The sequence below is a fragment of the Cyclopterus lumpus genome, chromosome 24, assembly GCF_009769545.1.
Source record: "Cyclopterus lumpus isolate fCycLum1 chromosome 24, fCycLum1.pri, whole genome shotgun sequence".
In the NCBI taxonomy this organism is placed as follows: Eukaryota; Metazoa; Chordata; class Actinopteri; order Perciformes; family Cyclopteridae; genus Cyclopterus; species Cyclopterus lumpus.
Window position 1 is genome coordinate 13710838 of NC_046989.1, and position 13618 is coordinate 13724455.

Consider the following 13618-nt stretch of genomic DNA (forward strand, 5'->3'; position numbering starts at 1 on the left):
TCTCCACCAGATGTTTAGTATTCTCCTGAGGCAGTCGTTTGTTAATTGATTTTTGCAGCCTGTTTGTTGTTTGCTTTGTCGTTTCTCAAGTCTCTGATGCATACAGAACCATCTGCTTCATGTTGGAGTTGAAGATGGGTATTTTTGTCTTAGGATCAAATGTGTTTTGAGCTCCAGATCTTCCTGAGCATATTAAACACCACACTGGCCTTATTGACCCTGCTTTCTACATCTGTACATGTCCCTCCGGTGGTGTCCACAACACTGCCTCGGTATGTGAATGCTTTTACCTCCTCTGGGGATAAGCTGGGCATGAGGATAGGGTTCCTGATTTTGCAGCGGATCTTCACCAGCCGTGTCTTTGCTGTATTTGGTGTAAAACCAAATGTACGTAGCTTGTGAGATGTCCATCCTCTCCTACTTGCACATTTTTGTGTGTGAAGGGGGAACTTTGTCATCTGCAAAAATAAGGTATTCCAGCTGCGTCCACTTTGTCCACTGAATCCTATTTCTTTTCACTTCAGTTCTTTCCATCACAATCCAGTCGATCTCCTGGAGGAACAGGGTGGGGTGGAAGGGGGTAGACGCCCGTCTTGACATTAATTCTGTGTGAGAGGTGTCCTACATGTATGACTTTACATGAGGATCTGTCTTATAAGTTTTTAATTACATTTATGATCTTGGTGAGGATTTCATTGAGGTCCATCAGGCCCCATAGTGTTGTCCTGTCTAAACCGTCAAAGTCGATTAAGTTGATTTACAGGGACAGGTACCATTTAGTAGAGTGTTGCTGCCATGTGGTCTGTGCATGAGCCATCCTCCCTGAGTCCTACTTGCTCTCCTGAAGACGGTGGAGGATGACCTGGTTTGGAACTTTACTGGGTACAGTTTTACTGTGCAGTTTCACAACGGGGCTTCTCCTATTCGTAAATTTGCTCAAAGAAGTCGTAGAGCATGTCTTATGATGAGTTTGTGTCTACTTTGAGGGTTTCAGGTGAAATATTGTTCTGGCCAGCAGCCTTGCGAGTTTTCAGTTGCTTGATTGCAGCCTTCCTTTTTGGTTTGTTGAGTATTCTGGCTTTTGGAATATGTGTCTGTTCTGTCGGTGGTGACCTGTGTAGGACGTCTTCAGAAAGCAGTTGGCCGGTACGTAATTTAATTATTACTATCCGGATATGTCCCAGACAATATCCTATAGAATAGTATATAACTCCTTGGTGTCCCTTTGACTCGCCCCAATGTATAACTCCTTGGCTAGCCTCTCCACCTTTGCTCTTGTCACTCCTGATGTTCCGTCTATCTTAGACCAAAGCTTCAGCTCAGCTTCAGCTCTACTTATTAAGTTGTTTACTTCCCCTTTGAACTCTTTCCTCCGTTGGATTGTGTAGAGGGCTTCTGTTGTTATCCACCCCTTGTGCTTTTTGGCCCCTCTCCCCATGGCCATGAACCCCAAGCAGCTTTTACGTGTTCCCACTCTTCACTTCGTGTCCATCCCCCTCACCTTCCTCAACTGTAGCTATGTGTTTTCCCTTGAGAAGATGCCCTTGAACTTCTTAGCCAGTTGAGCATTGCTCAGTGTTGGCTTTTGACCCAGTGGTGTCTCTTCAGCAATAGCTTGGCGATCGGAAGCTGCATCTGCTCTTCATCTCGTTTTGAATCTTCCATGGATCTTCTGATCGTATTACTGATTCATTTTGCATACGAGCGAGAGAGACTGAGCTCTGCATTCGGGGCATAAACAGAACTTTCAATGCGCCTTCATCTGCTGGTTTTGAGTGATTATTGTGAATGCTCTGATAAATAATTGTAAATAAATAATACTTTGTTTGTGATTACAGTTTAGTTTAGTGTGAACAGCTAGCACCCGTTTGTTGTCCAATGCGCTCTGGGCACTGTGGCACAGGGAATCCCCCATCAGAAACTAACGGGCATCCACACTTTGACTCTCAAAGCACCCTCTGGCTGAGAACCACTGTTATATAATATGATGTATTGCTGTATAATAAACTACCAAAGTGTATATAAAAGAGTTAAAATGAAAAGCAAACACCGACAACAGTAGAATGCAACATACACAATAATGCAATAATAATAGTCTAAATCACAGAAATATAAATGTGTTAATGCCCTGGTATATAATATTGGGACACTGTCCAGTCTAATGAGGCCTGGCTTCTGGTTGTATTGAGATTATGACTGAAAACTAAATCAATGCAACCTAATTGGTATGAAATGAAATTGCTGCCCATCGGTTTTGGAAGTTATTTCCATATTATACCAATTCCTTTCAAGGCTTTGTCAAAGTCAATTTTTGTGACAAACTCCCTTGAATATACGGAAACTTAAGCTTTATCCAAACCACACGGCATTTCCAATATGATCTGGTCCCTTGTTTGTTGCAATGAGGCAAATTCATGTACCGGTAGACCCTGGTTATTAATGGTTTTTGGGGATTATAGCCAACTCCTGATTTTTCTCCACAAATCCGAGAAATGGATGCAATGAGGGAGAAGTTGTACTTCAGTCTGTGCAGGACTTTCTGTCTATGCGACAAGGAGTGTGAATGGGACTTATAATTCTCGGCGTCTCGGCACGAACGGTCTGACAGGCAGCAGACTTGATAGCAGCATGGTTTAGGCAGCGGGACTCAGGGAAAGCTTGTACCCTGCATTCCAAACAAGACTGGGCCAAACTTTAAATTAAAGAAAGACCCAGCAGAGCCCCGAGAGGTGGAGGGTTTCTATCCTCACACGCTGCAGTTTTGGGATCAATAAATAGTTCTAAGTTTGCCTCATCACTAAAAAGTGTAAATAAAAGTGAAATGAAATGCAAAGTTCCGTTTGCGTCTTTATTAAATGGCTTCTCTACATACTTATAAATACGCCTTGTATAACAGTCTCATTCATTGATCTCCAAATCCCCAAAGTCATCCGATTCACATGCACACAAATGAACAATACTCCCCATTGTGGAAAATATTTACCATAGCAAATGGAAATGCAAATACAAAATTCCCTGTAGCACAGAGCTGTTCCAATACAATGATCAAAATATGACATCTCTGGCCGCTGAAATCAGGTTGCTGCAGACAATCTGCAAACAAAAGCATCACAAAGGCCGCTACAGTAGCCAAAAGAAACAAATCGGGAACGGAAGATGAAAAATGTAGATAAGAACCTGATAAGGGAGAAGGCAGCCAACCTTCAGCAGCAAATGTAAGAGCTAAAGATTAAAATCAGGGGGAAAAAGGATGAAAATATTTAGGAATAGGAATCAGTGACACGTATAAATGAGTCCAGAATGAACATCTGTGAGATAAAAGCCAATACAGATAACAGCACACAGTTGATGAAAGAAAAAGGCTTACAGACATCGTCGGACTCTAAGCAGAGGTGTGTCCTCGCCGCTGCCTAATCAGCCTAATTACCACAAATTATCTGCCTCAATTTGCTTGCTGTCAGGTTGAAAAGTCCATAATCAAGATCAACAGCACAACAGATCATTATACTATAAAGGTTGCCATTATAATCATCATCTCTAAACTGTATCCCCCTTCTGAGGTCAAGTCAGCTCCTGCTACAATAATGAGTTTTTCAAAACTAATTGAAATAAACAGCCCATTATGCCAAAATGAAGGAGACTGTTGGTTCTTGGCGATACATGTGAGGGTCAAACTCAACAGTGAGCGATAGTGGAACAAGTGAAACGGATCAGTGAAGAGGGACATTAGGGCCTTCCGTAGTCTTTCAACGGCACGACACGTCCAACTATATGTTGTACTTTTTAGCAGACCATTTAGTAATGCAAGCAGTATAATTTCTTCATTTCTGAAGATATTTTCCAACCAGTCCAGACATTAGTTGGCTTCCTTCATTTAATCATTATGTTCAGTGCAGTATAAAAAAGACCAAAGGTACATTCAGACCGTAACAGTTGTGGCTGACATCTCAATTGTTTTATATGCAAACATGCTGCTTCTGAATGAAGGATTTTTTGTGTTGTAAATGGTATAAAAAAAGTAGCTACATGACTTGTAGTGCCCTTTAACAAATGCCTTAAACTAAATGATATGCTTGAACACTTCCTGTCGCAAAACCCCCAAAACCACAAACATGCCCACTCATCTAAACTACAATTATGTCGTCTTGATCTCTTGGATTTCATCTAGTCCATTTCTGCAAGTGAACCAGTTTTATGGAAATATCAAAGTCCAACATTGAGCTCCTCCTGTCCCAAAGGACTCGACTCTCTGAGGACACTCAGGAAACAGAACTGAGTAGTTCATCAACAGTCAATGAAGAGTCTTATTCAGTTCAGCTCTGAAGTTCTCTCACCAAACATCAATAGATGCCGTTTACAGTTGAATTATTAAGGGCATGTTCATACTTGTTTGCTTTCTTTGATCTTACCAAAGTAGAACAATAATGCATTGCTGCCCTTTAGGGCCAGTTCATTTAGAGTTCACATTGTCTGATCACAAACAAAGCAAGATATTTCAATATCGGATCCAGTATCAAATTCACTTATGAAATCAAATAAATTGGGGGTGAATAAAGTATATAACTAAGATTTAATTGAGATTGTTATACTATTTCTATTTGGTAATCCTACAATTTAAAATGCCCCAGTAGTCCCTGCTTCAAATAACTTTCCTAAACAAAGGAAGATTTCTTTGTCTTTATTTTTCTTAGAAGGGTAACTGTCCCCCCGAGCCCACGTCAGCTGGCGCGCTGCCAGGCTGTGTGAGAAAAGACAAAATGGGGTCAGACGTCCCCTCACTCCACAACACGTTGTTACAGTTACGTGAACGAAGCGTAGCGGGCCGTGTCTTCCTTATGAACATTTATTTCTCTCAGCAAAGTCGAGTTCCATCACAGTGTCCCGAAGACAAAAAGAACCTTCTAGATGTTCTGCAGCTGTGACAGATGACAGCTCAGTCTCCAGCTCTCTGCACCGCGCTGAGCTCAACAGAAGCAGCATCCGCATGGACGCAGCACGGCATCGCTGAGTGACTCGGCCTGTATCACCCCTCAAACTTGGGAAACTAAAGCAAACAGTGACATTTAGTAACGGCTCAACATTAAATTTAAAAGCAGACTGACCGGTGAAACAATACTCGCTCTACTAAACAATAAACTAGTGATCAAGTCAAACTGAACTCGTAACGTTGACGCTGTCAGCAATCAAGGCAGAGGAGCAGACATACTGTATTGGTTTATATTATATCTGTAACTTATACAAGTAAAATGCATACATGTCTTTGTCTCTGTGGGTGTTTCCCAGAAAACTGTACACTTAACAATAGCAAAGAAAAGATGGTAATATTTTGTCTACTTGAAGCTAAACATAAAATTGCAATGGCTTGGAAATCTGCTCACAGGCCGAGCAAATGGAATTGGATAGAGGGACTGCTACAGTGCCTCGCCCTAGAGAAACGTATGTAGTTAAAGGGAAATATGACACATTTACAAAGATTTGGAGCTCATTTATGGAGTTTTTGGAGGGGGAAGATTTAGTTGTAACCCTATAGTTTATCGTTTGTCACATCAGGGAATGTGGGAGCATTCTATTTGTGGGGTCTAATATGTATCTATCTGTGCATGTACATATCTGTCACCCTCTGTTATCTTTTATTTATTTAGTTTCTGCTGAGAAAGTCAGTAATGCCAAACAACAATCATGCCACTGATATCTCTTTTTGAAATACCATATATATATATATATATATATATATATATATATATATATACTTTTTGATGTGCCTTGTCTAGTGTTTGTGTGTAAAGTGAAAAAAAACATTAAAAACATTTGTCCAAAAAAACCCTGCATAAATGGAAACGCAGTCTTTCCTTTATTTCTTTTAAATTGACGGGCCACAGTAAACAAACCACTTTGCCCGAGGGTTTTTTGTTCCTTTGCCTGTCTAAGTAAAGGTTTAAATGTAGTAAAACCATTATGGCTGGCTCCCAGTTTGCCCATGAATCAAATTTGAAACTCTTTTATTGGTTTTCACATCTATTAGCAGCCTCACATCTGCATGTTTATCTAATATGCTCGTTCCTTATGAGACAAATATTAATGTTACTATAGAAATGGCTCAGGAGCAAACTTTCAGCCTCTGAGTTTACTTAAACTCATGTCCTGCCACATTACATTTATTAAGAAAAACCCTCTCAAAGTTTGTTTTTAAAGATTGCATTAAAGCCCGCCTCCTCTGTTGTCGTGCAACAGCCACGTTTTTAAGACGTCTATTTTTGCTGAACTGACGGTTCAGAGACACTATTGTAATGCATCCAGTTTTCTACACAGGCGGTCTAAGAGTTAATTATTCACTCACGATATCCAAGCATAACCGAAGTCTATTTTCTAGTCTACTTGTTTGACGGACTTAAAGCTGCACTAATGAAAAGGTCGGATCCCCTCATGTCTATGGAGTGTTTTAGTGTCTTTCAGCTTCTTGTTTAGATTTTTCTTTTGTCCGCAACTGTTTTGGTTCAGTCTCTCATTTGAGCTCTCATCAGCCTTTTCTCTGGCAACAAGCCTCTGATGAGCCGACCAAATAGAATAGAAAGCAGATGGTGAAAATGGTGGAACATTTGGCAGCAAACACCCCAGATGTTGATACTGAATATTGAAGTGGACATTCACCAGGAACACACCACCTTTCATGCTGTAGGCGTGTTAAACAACTTTACATGGCTGCCATGTATGAGATGCTCAGCTTGTCATGATGTTCTGCTGCAAAATGGCCAAACATAATGAATGCAGCTTTTGAATTAAATTTGAGGTCCAACTTACTGTGACCTAAACGTTAAACCCCCTCAGCGCTGAAATGCTGTTTTCTTTTTAACATGATAAACAGCCCTGTTGTGTTTTGCCCTACACATTTCCCTGGTAAACACTGTTGTTGTGGGAGAGAGATGGATGGATGTGATGTACTCATTTATCATTCAGGTCTCAGTGTGTCTGAAGAGGGACGACAGGACGGCTGTGCAGGGAGAGCAGGAGAAAAGGCTGTGGTTACTAATGAGGGTTTATCACAATGATATCACCTTCCTCATGAATCTATTATACAAAGACCTGCATAAGTATACAAACACAAGAGCTTGTTGCGTGTCCTGGCATTAATGATGTGTGTCATAGCCACGAGACGGCCTATAGGGGACCTGATACTTTAGCAAACCATGGCAACAGATCAGTCAAAAGGCTATTCATTTGTCTGGAGAATAACACATCATTTATTATTTAATACTATCAATAACATTGTGTAAAGCCCATTAAAAAAAAGTCTGATACCATTTATTTACAATGTAGGAGAAAATGAATACAGATTCTTCAGATCTTTCAAACAACAGCTGTTCATAAATGTGAACAGGTACAACAGAATGATGATAGTTGGATAATACTTCTTCCATCTGCAGCTCCATTAAAGGATAAGCATGGGGGTCCCATCAAGGACATACATCTTTAAAAAAAGGTAGGGATTATAAGGTTTTTTTTAAAATATATATATATATATATATATATATAATTATATATATATATATATATATATATAAAAGGTTCAGTAATTATCTGGATCAGTAATTATCTGGATGAATTCATTGTTGGTTTTCACCTTTTAATTGATTTGTTGACTACTTGAAAAGTACAAAGTTGTACAAAGTACAGACTATCACCATGCTTATCCTTTAACTTCATGGAACATATTCAAATTTGGGTTTCCATCAAAACAAGCTGAACATCTTCTGGCTTAAACAAATGTGGTGAAGAACATTGCTGCATTATACCAGAAGATAGAAGGCGCTTACTTAATCTGAGCCAAACTGTAATGAATTGAAGGTACAGTCAAAGTCAAATAGCCAATAAATAAAGTCAAAAACATTGACCATGTTCTCACTCGACAGGGTTACTGATGCTTTTCATGTCAGTGAGCACGATATGTCTGTAGCTGCGCTCCAGCTCCTCCATGAACGCCAGATAGTCGCCGACTTTGAAACCCTGGATTGGATCCTCCTGCAGGGAAAAACAATTGTTGGAGTTGGAGTTATCATTTCACCAATTTGTTTATGCACATAAGAGCCAGTTAAAAGTTGGACAACTCGTTATAGCCTTAGAAAACAGTTGTAATGTAGTTATAATGTCACCTGTTGCTCTGAAGGAGTTCAAGAAAAAACTATTTATCTTGACTTGAGTTTGGAGACGACACATTTTTAACATAAAGTTTGCATCACAAACTCAATTTATGGAGTTTGAGTGGCATGGGAATTTACAAAAAGATCCAAAAGGTTGCACTATGCAAAATGTTCCTCGGGATTAAAGCAGGATATACTGCATCTCGGCCTCTGCTGCTTTCATTGTGGCTATTCTTTTTGCTGGAGTCGTCCTTTAAGTAGAGCAATGACTAATGGCCTTGACATTTATATGGACATAAGTTCACCCAAAGAATGATTTATATGTTTCATATGTAGGATTTCTTTTAGGCCTCGTTTAGAAAGAAAAATGCAAATACTTTAAAGTTTAGTATCTGTTTTCCCTTTCATTATTTTGCGACCCTTCAGTTTTATCTTGGGTCCCCTTTTGAGGATCCTGATACACAGCTTGGGAGCCATTGCTTTGAAGTACACAATATAGTCTATAAGAACTATCCAAAGATTTTTTAGAGAACAGATTGTTGTCAATTACTTAGCTTTTTTTAAATTATTTCTAATATTGAGGAGATTTTGACTATCTTTTAGTAAGTTTTTAAGAAATGAAGGTAGAGGTATGCAGACAGAGGTATTGAGGCATAAAGTGGCTTTCTTTATTATCTGTCACTTTGTTAAGAGGGAAAGTGTCAATAATCCCATATAATCATTATTAAAATGCTTTACATTCAATTCATTTCAAAGTCACAGCGAATCAAATACAAATCTCTGGGATTCAAATGTTGCACCGCAACAATAAACAACATCTTTACTTCATGTTATGAGATTTGATGTGTCAGACCAGCAAAGCAGCATCTTGATAAGTACTAGCATCGCTACCATGCAGGTATACACACATAACATGATATCTTAACTGAGACACACTTTTTATTTGGCTCATTTGTTCAGTCAAGTTTTTTCATTTGCCATATATGCTCCCTGAGCTACAGTTCAGCATCCGTCATGACAGCAACGGACCTCGTGGGCAACGTAAACACTGCAACAGAGCAAATAACTGTGACAGCTGTGCATTATGGTGCGAGTGATCGTCATCAATCAGCAGCCGGAGAAACGCTGCACCCAGGCAGTATCCATAAAAACTATGATGTACTATGTGTTTTTGGAGAATCTAATTAAAGTTACATTTTTGCTGGGGAAAAACACTGAAGAGGAGGTGACACAGGGACAACAGTCAATACTGAGAGTACAATTGTTCCCACACAGAATTGTAAACATTACCCATCTTGCAAAACCTAACGTGTTTAGTGTTTCCCAACCTTAGTGAGGCTGGGAAACACTAAAGGGGTTTAAAACTAATCTGTGACACAAGATTAATAACAGGATGGGAGAGAACTTTGCTCTTTTCTATAATCCCCAGAGTTCTGCTAGATGGCTATAGTGAAGCAAAATACCTCCCTTTCCAGTGGACCAACGTCGGACCCTTTTTCTGAAAAAGAACTTGCAGTTTGTTGTAAAACTGTTGAACTTAAGACTGTTAAAACACATTATTAGAAAGACTCCAACCCAAAAGGTTGCTTAAGTTATGTCTCTCTCGCTGAAGCTACGATGACTATCTATGATGTTCATACGGTATTGTTACCTTTTTGCTTGGAGCAAAGCTAAGTTAGTGATGTGTATTGTGCAACACGTGGGATGTAGTTCACCGAGTGGTTTCACACAAAACTGAATGTTACTACGACAAACTGAGACTTGATTAAAGTGCAGCATTTTGTTTTAATTGACAAACAGGATCGACACATTATTTGTATCTCACCAGTGACGACTTCTTCCAAGATAAGGTCCCATGGGGGGACACCAGAAGGGGAGGGACTAAGCCACGTTATCTGTCTGTCAACAGAAGGAAGGCTCAACCCCTTTCATCACCCTCTCATCTACTACCCTTGAAGTTGTCTTATTATCACTGACTTAGATCATCCAATATTTCTGGGGGAAAAAGGAGTGAAGTGCAAAAGTAAGAAACAGATTAAGAGCAAATGAAGGGATGGGTTTTTATTATTTAATAGGGGCAGATATAGTGACTGCAGAGGGGTGATTGTTCAGAGGGGAGTAAGTTATGTCAGGAAGAAATGAGTTTTCAGTCTGATGAAGGACTCAGCAATGTACCACTTAAAGCACACTCTATAAGAAATCTCCTTCTCACAATATGGTATCACGAATTAGACTTATTTGATATACTGATGTTAATAAAGTGTAGGTATATTCTTAGCAGTTCCAGCTACATAACTCAAGTCTATTAAATCCATATTTTGTTTGTGTGAAAATGCCGTCCATCGGGATGATTAATGGACCAGCATTATTGTTCTTGTCAGAATGTAACGGCACTAAACTACAGTAAGTATAAAATGTCTCCCACTCTTTATTTGAGCCAAGATTTTGCAAAGTGAGATTAATCCTGAAGAAACATCCAAACTAAAGTTGCTCTTTCTGCTCATTTGTCGCACCAGGAAACGGCTGCTGACACATTTAAGCCCGTGAAGGAGAGCAGAGATAACCAGTGGAAATCACTTGGGAGTGTATTCTTGGTCGGCTTTTTCTCTGGGAGAATTGAGGAGCGTGAAAAAAAGGAAGATGCAAGGACGTGAGCGTGGAGGAATTAGGGCCTGCATGATGTTCTTTTATCACAATATATACCGTGATGTTCAGTTGAATATGTTCATGTGTCACAAGCTGCTTAATGTTCCTCGTAATCTTCAAGATATATGAACCATTCACACTTTTAAGATCATTAGCTACAACAATTAATGCATTAATTACCAACATTGATGTTTTTCCCAAGCCTGTCCTCGCATGACAAATGAGTGGTATTAATATTCAACGAGTCTGGATTTAATAGGAATGTATCTTAAAGTTTTATTGGTTAATTAAAAGACCATACTTGAGCTTCTTAATAGCAGGTCAACTCAGTTCAAACATTTCTTTTGATTAGACATTTAATGTTATGGATTACTGGATTTTTACAGATTACAGAAGTTAGTTTGAAAATAAAGCTTAACAATATTGACTTGCAAAGCATTGCGGGAATGGCAGTTAATTTGTCAATCGTTATTTCAGTCTTGTCTGAACCTGCACATGAGGAGAAGGAGGATTTTAAGGTTAGGTCGGGTTTAGCCAAAAATAAACTCAAGATGTAAAGTGTGTCCGGATACATACATACAACTGTCTAAAAGGCACTTTCTCTTATATCAGTGCCATCCGAGGTGTCGGGGGTCTCATTTAGAACCGTCACACAAAACGAGCCCTGAAAGAGGCGAACGCCATTTCTCACGCAAACGTTGTGACCTATAAAAACTAACACGGGGAAATTAACGACGTAGATGGAGTGATTCGGATTTTGTATGTGCTTAATTAGGACAAATGGTACCAAGTGATGCCAGAAGTCCTATTTGCACGGGTTCTACCATGGGACCTCGTGATTTAGAAATTGCCCCTCGTGTTTTTCTTGTGGCACATTTGCGTGGGACACACAAAGTCTATTTTTAAACCTAGATTTCATGTCATTAACCCCCGAATATGAATAATTTTTGCTTGGCGAAATTTCATACATGGCAGATTACAGATCACAGAAGACTTTCACAGTTGTTACAAATTACTAAACGTCCCCAGGTAATACTAGTCCTGTGGAAATAAGGCTGTAGATATTTCACTGCAAATACAATAATAAGAATGTCAAATGGCAACCCCCTAATTCACAGACAGTGTCTTGCCTCTAACGAGTGTGACGCTCCTGTCTGTGTTTAGCATTAAGCATGGAATTGATATACTTTTTATTTTTCACTACACTGGCACACAAATGGTCAATCACAAAGTAGTTTGTTTCTTTAACGACATTCTACTTTAAAAAGGTGCAATATGTAAGATTTACCAATCACCTGCACTTCCTGAAAAAGCTTGTAGGAGAACCACGGTGGCTGACGTGACAGTATATCCAGTCTGTGTGTGTGTGTGTGTGTGTGTGTGTGTGTGTGTGTGCGTGTGTGTGTGTGCGTGAGTAGTGAAGCAAGACAGATTGACAGCAGCGGCGAATGTGTGTGTGAGCAAACAAGTTGTGTGTTAGTTTAGCGGTGAGTAAAATGAATTTACTGTGGAAGTTGCAGTTTCATCAGAAATAAAAGCTGCCGATCCTCGAGACCAACTGAGTTTGCCCGTGTTTACTTTTCCGGCCTTGCAGAACAAAACAACTTCCCCTCGTATTTTCCTACCACAGCAGGGGAGACATTTACAAGGGAAATTGCCTTTTTTTTTTCTTCTCTGTTAAATTTTTATAGAAAACAATATTTGTTCCCATGCATCAGAAATGATTTGACCAACATTTAAAAAAAGAACATTGCATTAAACATCAAACATAAGAAACATATCCTCAACTCTGAATGCATTAAAACAAAACTAAAAAGGTATCTTTTTGTTTGCGTTCTCATGTAGCCTCTGAGTCAGTCACAGACATATTACCTTTTGCCTCTTTGTCTACTTTTCCTTTCACTACTTCAGCTCCACTGCAGTTAAGCTCCAGCCAGACTCAGAACCAGTATAACAAGTCATTTGGCTTCTGAAATTTTAATTTAGATGAAATATTGATATACCCCCTATAGAGACGGGATAAGTGAAGAGGGGTGCAAGTCTGTGTGTGTGTGCATATTTAAAAAATCCATTAATACCACATCTGTCGGAGTAAAATAATTCCTTCACATTGTTCCCACAGAGACATCGGGGGAGGAGGAACAATAAGGCCATCGGACGCAAACCTGTATGTCTAAAACATTCAACGGTTCAGCTCAGGACGAGGATTGTGTAAGTGTGTCTCTCTCTCTCAAACACACACACACACGCTCACACACACACGCTCTCACACACACACACACACACACACACACACACACTCAAAACTGTCTCTTCGTCGTATCTGATGCTACAGCTCATTAGAAGAGCTTCCTCAGATAAAGCCTACTGATCTTTTATTCACAAAAACTGTCAGCAGTGGCTCGTGGCGATGTTAACACCAGAGCGATCAGCCAGAGACGAGACGGCCTGAAACGCTTAATGAGTAATGACGATGAGCGCTTCATGTCAAAGCCACGCCTCCTTCACAATGATGGGCTTTACTGTTGCCTCGCATATTGGGAGACGGTAGACATCTTGGACCTGTTGTGAAATCTATGGGGCCGCTCTTCAATTGGGCGTTCATCCAATTCACAGAGCAGAACGTATTCCAATGAAACGTGTTCACTTTTGAGGCTTCTTTTAACATTATATTTCCAGCAAGACACATACTGGGAGGTTTTGTGAACTCATTCTGAAAGGAGATTTTGTATTCATTGTGGATGTGAATCATGGATGACTGCTGCATATAATAGGGGCGCTGAACTATTCAGTGAAGTCCTACCACAGCAACTGCATAGGATGTCTCATATTCCAAC

General features: G+C 39.7%; 1 protein-coding gene across 1 annotated transcript in view; it reads right to left on the bottom strand.

Annotated features, from left to right (window-relative positions):
• Positions 1 to 7587: 7587 nt before the first annotated feature.
• Positions 7588 to 13618, bottom strand: part of tbc1d32 (TBC1 domain family, member 32) — a 66674-nt gene continuing 60643 nt past the window's right edge. Inside the window, 1 exon segment of the mRNA XM_034528045.1 lies at positions 7588 to 8016. Within this exon segment, the coding sequence (XP_034383936.1) occupies positions 7897 to 8016 (120 nt within the window). The 3' untranslated portion in view covers positions 7588 to 7896.